This window comes from Sciurus vulgaris (genome assembly GCF_902686455.1).
Source record: "Sciurus vulgaris genome assembly, chromosome: 2".
NCBI lineage: Eukaryota > Metazoa > Chordata > Mammalia > Rodentia > Sciuridae > Sciurus > Sciurus vulgaris.
In genome coordinates, this window is record NC_136462.1 from 60,121,305 (window position 1) to 60,137,924 (window position 16,620).

General features: G+C 30.0%; 1 protein-coding gene across 4 annotated transcripts in view; it reads right to left on the bottom strand.

The window, feature by feature from the left end:
* Positions 1-5,106: 5,106 nt before the first annotated feature.
* Positions 5,107-16,620, bottom strand: part of LRFN5 (leucine rich repeat and fibronectin type III domain containing 5) — a 265,401-nt gene continuing 253,887 nt past the window's right edge. For 3 of the 4 annotated variants that reach the window (XM_079119659.1, XM_079119657.1, XM_079119658.1), the window contains 2 exons: positions 10,691-10,734; positions 5,107-5,454 (listed from right to left, as the gene is read on the bottom strand). In XM_079119659.1, coding sequence (XP_078975785.1) covers positions 5,437-5,454; positions 10,691-10,734 — 62 coding nt within the window. In that variant the 3' untranslated portion in view covers positions 5,107-5,436. The remainder of the gene's footprint in view (positions 5,455-10,690; positions 10,735-16,620) is intronic. The other variant, XM_079119660.1, reaches the window with a different exon arrangement.

Consider the following 16,620-nt stretch of genomic DNA (forward strand, 5'->3'; position numbering starts at 1 on the left):
ACTTTTCTTATTATGATAATCTTATCATGAAAATCCATGTCTTAAATCACACTGTTTGAAAGAGTGAAAGCTTTCCTCTAATATCAAAAACAACACAAGGATGACTATTTCCACCACTGTTATTCAAAATTCTACTGGAATTTCAAGCCAGTGAGATTAGACAAGAAAAAGAAATAGAAGGCATACAAACTGGAATGGAAAAAGCAAACTATCTCTTTTCACAGATGGCATGATGTTATATATAGAAAATCCCAAAACACCCACAAGAAAACTCTATAGCTAAATAATACATTCAACCAAGTTACAAGGTAAAAAAAGAAAATCAATATACAGACCAGCTGTGTTTATAAATATTAGCAAAACATTGTTGAAAAAATTAATGAGGACAGAAATAAATAGAAAAATATCCCATGTTCATGGATGGAAGTTTGAGTATTGATACCATTCACCATTACCCAAGGCAAGATGTCATCTCTTTCAGCATTCCAGCACAAATTCCTTCTTTTTTGCATAAAAGGAAGAAAACAAATTTCAAACTGACATGGAGTTTTAAGGGACCTCAAATAGCCAAAACAATTGTGAAAAAGAAGGAAAATATGGTGTACCCACACTTTTTAATCCTAAAACTTACATAACAAAAGTAATAAAAATACTCTGGTACTGGCATAAACACAGACATATAGACTAATGAAATAGAATAGAAATTTGAGAGATAAACCCATAGTCCTATGCCCCATTGTTGTTGTTGTTTGCTTGTTTGTACGTTTTGTAAAACTTTCTGATCTAATAAATGAGGACAGTCTAAGCTTTTCAAAAGATGGTGCTGGAACAGATGAATTTCTACAGACAATAAATAAAGAAATAAAGAAATAAAGAAATAAATTTGGGCCTCTACCTGTGCCATAAGCTAAACCTACTCAAAATAAATCAACTACTGAAATATAAGAGCTACAATGATTAAACTCTTAAGAAAAATATGGGTAAATGGTCTTGTCCTTTGGTTTAGCAATGGGTTCTTGGAGAAAACACTAAAAGAACAAGAAATGGCAGAAAACTTCATAATTGGACTTTGCACTAATTTAAATTATTCATCAAAGGACAATATGAAAGATGTGAAAAGACAGTCCACAAAATAGGAAAGATATTTGCATGTCATATATCTGACAAATTATTGGCAATAATTCCCCCAACTCAACAACAAAAGCAAAACAATAGATTTCTATAAGTGAGACACTTGAGTAAATGTATCTTCAAAACATATATAGTAGATATATCTTCATAACATATATAGAATTATCCAAGAAGCACATGAAGTAACACTGCACTACTAGTCACTGGGGAATGCAGGTTATACCACAGTAAAATGCTGCAACATGTTGCGTAACATCAATCTATGATAAATTGCATATGTGACTTTGGACCCTTAAGATTGCATTGCTTAGTGATGTTGCAGCTGTTCTAATTTGTTGAAATACATGTTATGATGTTAGCACAACAAAATCACCTAATACAACATTTCTCAGAACATTTCCTTATTGTAAACAGCAAGTTCTTGTACTTCACACGAATCGAAACAAAAAACAATTTTTTTGAAAATTATAAGAATGACAATCTAGAACCCTTAAAATTCTTACATCTTACTTGAGGGAATGTAAAATTGTGTGTCTATGATTGAAATCAAACCTTAAATATCTTAAAAAATCAATACTGAAATTAATATGTGACTTAGTAATTATACCTCTAAATATATGGACCTAAAAAATTGAAAACAGACTCAAAGAGATAACTTTACATCATTGAAGCATTATTAATAGTGGTCAAGAAGTAGAAAAACACAAGTGTTCATCAAAATGGTTAAAGAAATGTGGTGTGTTTGTGTGTGTGTTTTATGTGTGTGTGTGTGTGTGTGTGTGTGTACATGCAACTGTAAAAAGAAGAACTGGTATAAAACACAATGTGCAATAACCTCAAAAATTTTATACGTGGAATAAGCCAGATACAGAAGACAAATATTACACATGATCCCATTAATAGGAAATTTCTAGAATAGGCAAATTAATGGGAACAAAAGCCTAAGATAAGAGCTTATCCAAGGTTGGTAGAGAGGAAAATTAGCATTATTGGTAAATGGTTATATATTATGTTTGAGGTAATCTACAGTTTTAAATAATTTTTTAAATTTATTTTGATCTTTTTAAAATAGTGATGATTGTACAACATTGGTGAATATAATTGCCTATTACTTGTATACCTAAAATGGATAAATTATCACATTTTATATTTTTCACCATAAAAATGCTTTTAAGAAAAACAGTTTAGGTAGTTTTGCTATATATTACACTTATATATTAAATAAAAGTCATTTGTTAGAAAATATCACTTTGTATATAACATACTTTACATTTTTAGTTTTAAATAATTGCATATATCTTGATACATTCACATAGACACATATACACAATGTTTATTAGACCTGTGAAACATGAATAAAAATATGTATTGAAAATAAAAAGGTAAAAAATGAATGTTGGATAATTTTTTATAATAAATAAAGCATTGAAAGAAGAAATATAATCTGAGTCTGTGAATATGTTTTGCAGTAGAAATCCCAAAAAAGTACACAAAGCATCCTATATATGTATGAAAGGAGATAATTTTAATAGGCAACTAACAAGCAAGATTTGTAAAAAGCTAATCTGGGAGTTACTATAGATAAAATTAATAACTAAATTTATTTGAGTTTATGTGTAATATACTCCTTTCAACCAAAAACTTTACTAATAATATTCAGCTCTACATTTATTATGGATTTTAAAAATAATGATTGTGGATTTACAAGTATGAATTATAGTTTTCAGTCTACCTCATTCCTCCAAGCTACACGTATATTGTATGCAAACCTTTTTATTTGAATTCTGTATGTGCTTGGTATGCTATATAACACTGTAAGATTTCACGTAAGTTGAACTACAAGTATTCACACCTATTATATTTTAGCAACTAGATTACTTTCAAAATTTCTCAGCAATATGAAATATAGTAATGACAAGTTGATGTCCATTTATGGTATAGTTTATACTTATTGCAATTCACTGACTTATTCCTGGACATTATAATATGCTCAACTAAACTTAATTTCTCCACTTATCTTCAGAATATTATTTTGTCTCTTTTATGCAGAACTTTCGTGAATAATCATGAGTCTCAGTTATATGTATACACCAGTGTTCTCTCAAATCTCTTTAATATAAGAAGTATAATCATTGAATGAAAGCAATTCATTATTGCACACCTCTAAAATCAGACTGTGCCCTACTCTTCTTAGCAACATTAAAAAAGAAAATGCATACATTATGAATGCTTGATTAATGCTTGATGAAACATAAACATAAATGAAATTTTTTATATTTAATTGTACAAGACAGTGTGAAGACTTTTGAGTGATTAAGTGTAATTTTAATTTGAATACAAATTCAAATTAAAAACTATATTCTGTGGAAAACAGCAAGATTATTCTAAAGAAGTGAAGAAATACATGATAGGTCAGGGTATAAATACACCATCAAGAAAAGCAAGAATCAGCCCAAGGGTCAGAGGAAATACAAGGGTAAACAGTGTGATGTCTTTGAAAAAAATTAGCGGGTTTTCAGAAGAGAGAGACCATGAAATGTTACTTTGTATCAAGATCCACAAAAGCAAAGCCATTCCTCTTTCTGACACCTATATTTGAAAATTGTATATGAGTTGCATCCAAAACCCCAGGCAATCCTTTTAAAGTTTGAATCCCCTCACACTATGAATAAAAGTTACAAATCAAGTCTTTGCTCAAATAAATAAATAAATAAATAAGAGATTTACAAAGATAATGCTTCTTGTTTGTCTCCTTTTTATCAATATAAACATGTATATGTGTAAAAAGTTCCACATACATAAACGAGATTGTTTTGGGGAATTAGATTTATCGAGAAACAGAGAATTTGGTAAATTGTCAATATCACAAATTAACCACAAAATTGCAATTTAAACCTCTTATTTCTGTTTCAGTCATGGATTTTGTATGTCTGGGAGTAGGTGTCTATGTTGTCAAATGTAGCAAGACCCTGAGCACAGCTTCCAAGTTCTGAACCTCCAATGGGTGAAATTCTATAAACTCTCTATGGATGCTGAGATATTGGTCCTAGTCAATGAGGTCTAGAAAAGTTAAAAGATCAGTTTAGAACATTTGAAGGCAAATTTTGTAATTTTTTTTTGTTGTTTTGAGCTATTTTTTAAGAATAACCTATTTATTGCTTTTATAATTAAACTACCAAAATTGTGAAGGAATGGAAACATGACTTCATGTTTTAGAGAATGTGAATTCAGTTGGGGAAAAACAGGCTATTTTAAAAAATTAAACTTGTATCTTATGCCAAGTACTACAATAGTTTGTGTGAATTTTCAGATTATGGTATTTATTAGAATTTGGAAGATTAGAGTAGGTAACTAGCCAAAGGAAAACATCTCAGCACCACTTTAAACCAAGACAAGTTCTAACAAGCTGTGTCGACAATGCTTAAACATGACAGAATTAATGTTTTGCTAGTCATCAAAGATATTCTAGTTCTGTATATGCTGGTGTAAAATCAGATGCATGTTCTTTATCCTGAAATTGTACAGAATTAGAGAAATGGGCACTTTTATTGACACATAAGTCCTGAAATTATTAAAGGCTCTCTTGCCCTGATATCAAGAAAAGCGATGAATCAAATTTGATTATTAATAATGTGCCTATTATTTTCTGAAGTCCCACTGTATGAAGAGAGACCCCAATATCTTCTGCCTTCAATGAGGCATAAAGCTCCTGTAAGATTATTTAAATAGCTGTACTGCTCTTCCATAGATGTGGGTATCCTTCTCAGTCATGGCATTAATTGTTTTAATACTATAGAAAATCTGTGATTCCTCGAGATTTTTGCACTCCTGGAAACAAAACTGTATTATAAGTTATTGAAGAACTCATTTCACCACTCATGTTCGATGCAATAGGTTCTTCCATAAATAAGGCACTGTGCAAATTCTGTCATAGTAAAACATTTATTTGTTAAAGTGATATAGATTATTCAAGATTCTACAGTCTGTTAAATCATGAATGGCAATGTAAGATGAATTGATACAGAACTTGATGCCAATGTAGTTATTTTTTTCCTTTCCTTCTTAAAAAAAAATACTTGTAGGTCATAAGAAAAAAAAATTTGGTTTGAAAAGGGCATGAACCATGGTCTGATGGAGCCTGTTCCACTGGCATCAGAGAATTCTGCCTCAGCTCCTGTGGACAATTTTCTTCTAGGACAACAGTTCAACAATTAGCCTTTGTGAACTGAAACATTTTGTTTTTAAATTTTATCCAGTAAAAATATCAGTGGCAACGTTTTTCAGGAGAGAGAGAAGTGGTGCTCTTCAGATTAACTCCAGCCTCTGAAATGAAAAAGAAAAAAAGAAAAGAAAAGAAAACATACAGCTAATAAGAACATTGTGCTAGAAATCTCAAAGTTCCTGAACTATAAGCACTCAGGTACAAATTTCTTGCCATAAAATACAAGACACAAACCTGAATCATATCTAGACATGTACTCCATATCTATTCAATCTGAAAATGAATATATAAAATAGTCTTTTAAAAGAAATATAAATGTATGAAGCCTAAGTAGTTATGTAAGTCATGCCATGAAATAGTATTTTCCCTTCCTTTGTTTTTCACATTTACACCCTCAGAGTAAGATAAAATAATGATTTTCTTTGTTAATGCAAGCTATTTAAGTTTTAACATATATTTATAATGGTTTGTAAAATATGAACATATTAGATCAAATTTTTTTTGTGTTTCTAAAGCCTAAGTGATCTCTTTAGTTGAAAGATTCTGCTGAGAATTTTGTAAGATATTAAAATTTCATAAAATTGTACAATATGTTTAATGATAGTGAAGAATAGTATTTATCTTCACTAATTAGTTCTTCGTGTACAGAAAAAATAAATGTAAAAACATAATAATTCACTATCAAAGGCAAGTCATAGTTGACTTAAATATGATTTGGAAACAAAATTATATAAAAAAATTTCATAAGAAGGCTCAAATATAAGACTAAAAGTATTTTTCCTTCAATATGGTGCTCAGTTTTCATGGATACGTTAGTTCCAATCTTGACAAATAAGGAAAATAAGGTTTGCAAAATACATTTTCATATATCTGATGTTGAAATAAGTTTTCTCCTTTTCATTCAAAAATGACTACATGTTTACTAGTTTCTATTTAGGATTCATGAATTGTATGGCATAATTGCATCATGAAATAGATTTTTTCCTTACTGAATCTTCTTTATTAAAACAATAATATAGAATGCATTTGGATAACTTCATTCAATAAATTTATTGTCATGTTAAAATTATTTTGATAATTTTTGTGAAAAATGTTGATAAAATGGTATTTAAGAAAATATTTCAAAATATTTAATAATGTGAATAAGTGATATCATTTTTGGAGCCAACAATAATTTTTCAGTACTCTCAAAGAATGCAAAGCACCCAATGTTTAAAGATAGTTAAGGGAGTAACATAGTTCCAGTTTGTTAAAACAAACAAACATAGATAGATAGATAACTAATAACCTTGATAACTGCCAAAATATAACTATTACTATCATTATTTACCTGGAACAGTTTCAGTAAAGTATAACAAAATTACCTTCAAAATATAATTGATATACCTCCTCAAATTCTTCCTTTTTGGATTTTTAGCATGAATCAAATTGGTGAATTGGAAGACAATTTTTTTTTATATTTTCAGTAACATACCACTTTTGATAAAAAAATATATTGTGCTAAATTTCTAGTTACAGAAAGTATTAATATGAAGATTCAATATATCTATAACAATGATGGTTGGTGACATACCTAGTTTGACTTTGCCAATCACAAATCTTTCTAGGATAACAAACTTTAATACCAAGTTCGTGATATTAGATGTGTAGGTTAAACATCCCTTCTCTGAAATGCATGGGATCAGAAGTGTTTTGGAATTTAGATTTTTTTCAGACTTTGGAATATTTACATCTGTCTATGTAAAAGATAGACAGATAGATCTGTAATATAGGGACAGACAGACAACAGGGTATCTTAGGGAACAGAACCAAGTCTAAACACAAAATTCATTTATGTTTCACACACACTTTAGAGACTAAGGATAATTTTACACATTTTTAGTGAACCTATTTGCCCACAACCCATCCCATGAAATCAGGTGTGGAATTTTCCACTTGTGGCCTCTCATGTTTCATATACTAGAGATTTTGGATTGGGGATTTTTGGATTAGGAATGCTCAACATGTACAAATAAATATCTGCTCAACATGTACTTATAAATATCTGCTTTGCTCTTTGGCTTTTATTTTATGTATTATCCCATCCCTGTATTTTCCCATTGTTTTAAAAATATTACTATGTGCTTGTCAATATTATTGAATTTTTATTCATTTATAAATTAATAATTTCTCAAAAAGAACTGCATGTTTCATGTTAAGTGCATGCATATAAAAGATTTTGATAGTCTAAATTTTTAAAAACACCTTAATTGATACTAAACAATAATTATGAATCAAATTTATTAAAAATCAGAAACCAATCACTTTATAGATTGGTACAAATAACTAGAATGTGTCATGTTCTTGTGCACACACACAAACACACACACACAGCATGTGTATTTTATTGGTTTGAATACAGAAAATACTTCTTTATTTTTTTGGTACTGTGGGTTGAATCCAAGGGCACTCTTATCACTGAGCTAGCCTTAATTTTTTTTTTTTTTTAAGATAAGTTCTTTCCACCTTGGCAATGTAGGCCTTGAACTTGTCATCCTACTGCCTTAGCCTCCTTAGTAGCTGGGATTTCAGGTGTCCATCACCATGCCTGGCTCAGCAAATAATCCTTAAGAAATTTTACTGAAAGACATTTTCAGTATAAATGCAAACTAGTCAACAATTCCTATCTTAACTGCTAAATAGAGCATATCTCTTGTCTCACTAAGTTCTTTTTAAGAATAAAAATATTTGCCAAACTTAAGATTATATTGAAGAGCCAGTTTATGTGTAGAGTTGTCATCATCACTAATTTTACCAATGATTCCTCTCACCTTTGATCCTGATTCCTCTTAGTGTATGTGATTAGAATCTTGGGATTTTATTACAGAAGAATTGTATGTGCTACAATGAAATACTTCAAGCTCATTCTATTTCTATATGTATTTAGGAAGGCACATAAAGTAGAAAAAATCAGAGTAGGGCATATTCTGGCAACTGGAATTGAAATATGTTTTTCATCTTTATTCATTTGGGAAAAGATTCACCTTAGCTGGCACCTCAGTCTGAAAGCTACAGAAAATATAGAGCTGAGAAGCTGTGATTACAAAGGGGCTCTGCCAGCACTTTTCTGCTCTTCATTCACACAGTAAAAATGCTGCTGAGAATGCAAAAGGTTATAAGAAGAAAACAAGCACACAGGTCAGTTCCTCCAGAGGGGGCACCACTGGTCCTGGGAACAGCTGTAGAAATGATAGTGTGCTACAGCAGGAATCACTTACCAAACACCAAGAATGCTTAGGTTGAGGTCATACGTAACTTAAATCTGGTAACAGTAATGTAGTGGGAGCTGCCTAAACAGTGAATAATGTATTGACGCTAAATTTTGGTAGAATTATTTTTTCTATGGATTTGTTTTCTTGTTAATGCTTATAGGAAAAAAAAGAAAATTAGAAAATTATTAAATAGACATTATTTCATATAATGTCTATAATGTACATATAAGTAATATGTACCCATAATGTACATATAGGTAATATGTACATTACCTCATGTACATATATGAATACCTGATCTATGTGATCCTACAACATGTACAATCAGAAAAATGAGAAATTATACTCCATTTTTGTATGATTTATCAAAATGCATAAATGTATTCTACTTTCATGTATAATTAATTAGAACAAATACAAAATAATAAAAAAGAAAATTATGAAAGTTTCTATTACATTATAACAGCAGTTTGTTTGTTTCATAAAGGGCTGGGGAAGGGCCCAGCATACAGTTTTAAAAAGATGACATATTCTTCACACACACACGCACACACGCACACACACATAAAGTCATGTATATCTAATACGAAGGATACACATAACATGAATTCACTTCATAGTGAAAGAGCTAATCACTGGAAAATGAAACATGAGATTATTATAACTTGTATATTAGTGGTAAGTTACAATTGGTTTATATTACTTCTTATTTTAAAATATATTTTCAAATGTTCTATGATTAATATTAGATATAGTGGGATGAAAAAGTCATCATTAAATATTGATGTATTTACCAAATTGGTAAATCCTGTGCTATCTCTAGCAGTACAGGGGCTCTCACAAGAAAGAAGAAATTTTACTTTCTAATAATATGATAAAATAAGTAAGCCCAATAATAAATGACTTATAATAATAATTACATGAATTATGAATATTTTGGAAATATTCTGAATTGTACTTCTTATAGATTAATCTTCTCTTAATTTTTTTCTGAAAGTATCCTAATTTTTAGCTCAGCTGACTGTCCAAGTCACAAATAAGTGAATTTTTAAAGATGAGAGACAAAAACAGAAGGAAAGTGAAGGAAGCAACAGAGACAGAGACTGACTGGGGGAGACCCAGTTTCAAAACTGAGGGAGAGATAAAAGGCGGTGTTCAAGCAAGGCACCTTCATGCAGTTCAATTCAGTACTTAGAGCGCAGAGTACGTGCCCGACATTGTGCTATTGATTGTTTCCAGTGAGCCATCTGTTCTTTTTCTGTGAGGTAAAAATGGAATCTTAAATTCAGTAAAGAAATGATGCATAAAAATTCCTTCTTTGATGTGGGGTGGAATTCTTTAGGGAAAACTATAACATTGACCAAATTATTGCCTTTTCAAATATGAAAAGTTAAAAAACAAGAGCCGATTTTTACTATCAACAAATAAATCAATGACCTTTTTAAGACTTATAAAAACAATATTTTTTTTCTGTGCCAAACCTCAAACAAATGTCTGATGCTTCCAGCTGTTTGAACAGATTGCTTAAGTGCTATTCTGCTCTGGAAACACACTTTCTGATCCAATTAAAATGCAGGAATCAAATACTCATTTGAAACTTCCAAAAGGGGGAAAGAAAAACACTCAAGAAGAATAATTGGTTGCTGACAAAAGGAATACCATGAATATTTCATGTGTAGTATTTTGCTCCATTTTAAAGTGGCTTCATTCATTTTAGATAACAGCAAAACACTTGTGTTCATCCATTTTCAATGAGGTGTAATGTATCCTCTCACCTCCTCTTAGGACACAGAGGTCAAGGATAGGAGCAAATTCATTCTTATCAAGTTACTGCCTGCCTGTTTGGAAATATTTGTAAAAATATCAATTATATCATGTATAACTATAAGAGTGACTCCAATGTCACGTAGAACAGTATTAGTAATACCTTTATTTTTTACAGTGTGAATCAGACATGTTCAGTTAAGTTTAAGTGGAAAATTTTGACAAGTTGCACAAACTAGCAAGCCAAAAGTTAGAAAACTCAAGTGTAAAATAATAAACCCACTTAAGGGTTGAAGTATGTGACAGGTTATAAGATTCTCACCTGTGTTTCGTGGACATTCTGGTCAACATTAGTCAGCAAAGCATCTGGGAACAAAATTTTCAGTGTCATGAACAATTCACTTTTTGTTTTGTTAAGAAACAGTCCTTTATGACCTTCCTTACTGAAATCTTGGTGACTTCTCTTTAAGATTCATCTACATTGTCTTAACTGTTACTGGGTTAGTTGCAAATTACTCTTATATTTTATAGTTCTTTTTGACTACTTCCTGAACCATAATAGTATAAAAGCAGAATTTTAAAATATATTGTTCTAGTAACTACAATGAATAATTTTCTACAGGGAATATTTGTTCTGCCAGAGTTATACAATGAAATCAAGTTTCTATTCATTTTTCCCTGCTCAGAATTAGCCTATGATTGCATATGATTAATATGGAAAAGTGCATCAAGTAAAAAATATTTCACAACAGTAATACAGTTCAGCCATATTCACCACACAAAATATAAAAGAATCATATACAATATTAACCATCATTCAATATTCACTCTCCAAACAATAGCATGTATTATAGAGAATCCATTCATTTTTATGCAAATGCAAACATTCTGCCTTTTTATTCATGTGTATACATATTGCCTATAAATGTTTAATACTATTATAGAACCCTGAATATCATACATTCTATCTCTTTGCAAAATATTTGCCTTGCACACAAATGCTACTAATTATTTAGAAGTGGTACAAGGATAAGAAAATCTAGGTGTCTAGAAGGACAGTCATTGTCAGGGTTCAGATGAGTGTGACTAGCACAAAATATAAAAAGGTATATCCAAATTACAGAGAAAAAATGATTAGGGAATTTGATTATGGTAGAGCCAACAATCATATTTCATAAGCTCTATTACTTTATAAAATTATTTTTGGATATATTCTGGAGCATCATCATATCTGCACATCCTATTATTAGTTAAACATATAATCACTTCCAACTACATATACATTAAATGAAAGGGCCTCCATGACTTTCTCCAAAATCTATTTGAAAATGTATTCTTTACCATTTTTAAAGTTCATAAACATGAGTTACTGATTTGAAAAGAATGGGTGAAATTAGATTGTAGATATGTTTAGCATTCAAAAATTCAAAAAAAATAAGTATGTACTGGTAAGTCTATGGACTGTTATTATCTGATAAATTGCTGTTTATATGATTCTTCCTGGAGAAGTTCTCTGATAGACAATTTATATCTACTTTTGTTTTATCAATCACAAAATAACAAATTCATATTACAGTAAAAAATTGTGCTTTTAAATAATTGTATATCTATTTGTATATTTACAATTAGGAGACTTGACTCTTATCCATTGAGTACATATTATTATGAGTACATATACAGATTTATACGTACACAGAATATATATATTTATTTAAATGTTAACTTTATGTTGCAAAATTTTACTTAGAAATAGTTGAACATAATTAGAAGGCAGAGTGGTACACTGAATACCTTGTTATATTGATTATTTGTGACATTTGATAGAATTATAAAAGTATTAGCATTGCTTAATGAAGTGATTTAACATAAATATATTCCCACTTAAAAACTTAGTTTTTATAACCCACTTCAGATGACATCATGTTTTTCAGATGGCTCAATCACAGGAATATATTTACCATTCTTTATATTTTAAGGTGTCTCCTGCACTAGTATAAGAAGTATGGATTGTTTCCTTTAAAAAAAATAAGGAACGAAGAAACACTTGACAAAAGTAAGAGAATTTATAATGCCAGCATATATTTATCTAACAAGGGAAGGAAAGGACTGAATAATCTGAAAGGCAGAGGTTTGAAACTTTCAAAAATCCAGCTGATTTTTCTTCTGTTTCTTTCCTTGAGGCAATTTTAATGATATATTATTTGCCATAAATTATTCAATGTCACTAATAGCATAAGATAAATTATGATTATTACCATTTTTAACAAGCTAAGAGGGAAAGAAAATCATACTCTTCTATTCAAAGTGACTGTCAACCCTGTCCACAGTCACACAGGAGCATCCTCAGTTACCTTGGAAACACTGCACTGCTTTTGAGATACAAGGGGATGCTAAGCAAGGGGATGATAACACATCATATCCATTATGTCTAATAGGAAAGGATATTGTTTTCTTAGATTTTTTTTTTTCTTTGAAATCTAGGGATTGAACCCAGAGGTGCTTAACCACTGAACCACATCCCCAACCCTTTTTTTTTTTAATTTTATTTTATTTAGATACAGGGTCTCACTGAGTTGGTTAAGGCCTTGCTAAGTTGCTAAGGCTGGCTTTGCACTCATGATCTTCCTGCCTCAGCCTCCCGAACCACTGGCATTATAGGCATCTGCCACCATGTCCAGCTTTTCTTAGCATTTTAAAAAACAAGAGGAAATAACCCATGTTAAAACAATAAGCTTGTATCTGTTGTCATCTTTGAATAAATATTTCATTTGCTTTTAGAATTCTATCCAAAAGAAGATGTTTTATGTTTATACACTTTCAAACTATTGGAATTTTAAAGATTATTTGAGTTTATTACTGTACACAAATTGAATAGAAATACTGAAACTTATGAATGGAAAGGCAATTGAGATGAACTTTGTAATAATTACACTTAATTATTTTAGATATATAGTAGAAGCTTCTTTTCAGAAATAAAAGCAAATATTTAAGACTATTAAAAGCAAGTACTCAGTTTTAAATCAGACAAATAGTTCACAAAAAAGTGAAAATAATAAAAATATTCCTTTAGACAAGTAAATATTGAACACATTTAATTTTTAGAAGTTCTTCAAATAATGGTGGAGAGAGTATGTAATTTTTGAGAGAGTTGATTTCTTAGGTTTATAAATCATTTATAATGCTTTAGAAACATTCTAAAACCTTTTCACTTAAATAAATTTGCAAAGCACTCAAAATCAACTGTTTAAAGCAAACTAGTGTATTGAGAAAATCAAAATCAAAACCAACTGACTCCATTAATGGTTAGAAAAACTATAGGAAATAAACTGGTCACAGTGTCAGTGTTACTTGTTGCTTTATCCAATTTAAATGGTTCAATTTAGTGTATTTGTGTATTAAACTATTTGAAGCCTAAAAGTTAAATTATTCATCAAACCAAATGTTGCTTCTTAGAATTTTGAGGCTAATTTGGGTTGTACATTATCACTGTGACACTACTATAACAGTAGTTTGATATTTTTCAATTTGAGGATGATTATCCAAAAGGGACAAAAATAACATAGGACCCATATTTTTTTAAAAAATGTTTAGAATGAATGCCTGTTAAAATATGCTTAATGGTAGTCATTATGCTTTGTCATTTTGTTTGAACATTGAATAAACTGATAATGTAAAATGGCTAAAAATTAAAAGTAATTAAAGATAAGAGAATGAAAAATAGCATATCAATTCTGCATATACTCAGCAGCAACAAACAACAGACCACATGTTTAGATCATAGGTGATAGATAAATAGATAAATTAGATAGGTAGATAGATATGACTGATTAAGAAATGACAAGTGACAGAATGAAAAACTAAAAATAAATAAAAGAATTTCTTTTTGTGGCGATATAATATCTGGTCATAAACCTTCATTGTGTTAATTAATCAAAATTCTTATTACCACCTGCCTCCCTGGACCCGTTGATTTATTTATCCAGTCATTTGCTCATTCATTCATATTAACAACTATTCTGTTTCAGACATTGTAGTAGGTACCACTCATTTTCTCCCTAAGTCAAAATTGCATTACATACTTAAACAAATACAAAACACATTTGACTTTTATCTTAGATCAATCATTGTTGATCTTTCAAAATATAAACTCTGGTAAGATAGTTCAAAAGTTTGCTTTTAAGAACAAATGTGCATGCGTTTGGTTAATACAATCTGAATACAACCTAGTAAAAGTAATAAAAATTGAATTATTTTCAGTGATTTTAGTCAAGCAAAATAAAATTAAAATGGTTAGATACCATAGGATTTTAAATATCTAGGAGAAATAAGGTATTTTTAATGAAATCGTCATTAGTCAAACAAGCTTGATATTCATTTTAAAGACCATGGCAACTGTAAATCATAAAATGAATTCATTCATAGCTTGGAGAAGTTATGCTAAACTTCTGTGTTATGTAATTTCAGGCCCTCCTTATCATTCCTGATTGCAGAAATTATTTCCTTAGGGATTTATTTCTTTAAAGCCTGAAAGCTTTTGTCCAATAAAGACCTTTTAATACTGTTCTTATCAATCTATGGAGGGGAAGAGTAATGTGCTATTGTCAATCAGCACCTCATGAGAAAAAGTGCAACTGATGTTAATTTAAAATGCAGATTTGCGTTAGAGTATTATCTAGAGTAAGAGTTTTGAAAATATACCATTTTGAGTATTGCCTTTATTTTCACAAAGTACAACTATACCTGTGAACTCTTATATTTCTCATAGAACTATGTTTGTGAACAATGTGTTATAATTACACTTTGTAAATGTGAAAGGCAAACTTTTCAGAGAGGGAAGCAACAGAGAAGGAACTTAGGAAACATAACATGAGAAATTTTGTTTAAGACTGTGTGAAAAATTATTTCTAAGTGCTTCAAGTTTACTCCCCACTGAATGAAATGATAAATTACAGATGATAAGATGTGACTGTGGAGTTAAAATTAACTGGAATCTTTGTATATGCCTCTACCAGAGGGAAATTAAGCTAATAATTTCACATTCGGCATTTTTGCTTTAAAGGATATTAAAAGTTATTTGAAATAATTAATGAACTTTTACTGTGTATTTAACTTACTCCTAGAGAGTATACCACATATATTAAGTACCCACCAATAATGTTAATGGCTGAAATATAATATTCATTTGTGCCAGGTAATGAGTCTAAGTTCTCACATGAACCATATCTTCAACACAAAATGAAAATAAAACAAAAAGCAAAGAAAATTAAACTTTCTTGTTAACAGTACTTATAGATCATTAGTAAAACACCATCATGGTAGTATATTATTGTTTGCAACAAGTAGATAAGGACATTTATCTACAGATCTTAATTTCAGTGAATTTCCTAGAATGTTATATTATTAAGAAACAATATTATTTTCTGGATAACTTCAAAATCCTTTATAAAAATGGTATATTCCTCACTAAGTTTCATGATATCTTATTAAATTTATCATTGCCTTTGGTCAAAATAATAAATGCATTTGCTTTAATAGGAAAACATTCACATGTAGAATTACAGAACAGAAGGGGAAAAGTCACTATTTGGTTAATGAGCAATGACTTTATATTACTTAAAATGTGATGAAAACTCCATTAGAAGTTTTTTAGTTTACTTGGTGATAAAAATAAGCACCCTTTTCATAAAGGCAGTCTTACATTTGACTCCCCTTCTTTAACTTGTGATAAGAATATGTAAAACATTCATTCAGCAAATATGAGTTGAATGAATGAAAACAACTTCATATGCCCAGGTAGAGTTATACAAAATTGTGGCCTGTGACACAAAACTGATAATTTTTTTTATTTTTGATAAACACAAAATAAATTGCATTTTATTTTCTTTCCACTGGAAAGCTGTGTCATGGAGTGAACATCTTAAAACCATTAAGACACCTGAACCAAGAGTGTTATTTAGAAGGGTGCTTACTCTAGAATTGTATGAGTATCATAATTGAACATTTTATTTTAAATAATACAACATACTTATTCTCTAAAACACAATTTTCATTGTGAAAAAATTATAAAATCTACCTATTGAAAAAAATCCAGTTATCCATAGGAGGCCCTTTCTAGAATTGGAGAAAATATAATGTTTTATGCAAGACATTTGTTTCCTCGTGACAATTTTCTTTTTATAATTTGCTACTGCAGAACCTGGAAACCATTCTTAGAAAAGGGAAAGGCACTCCCGCTATCTCATGCTTTCCCCC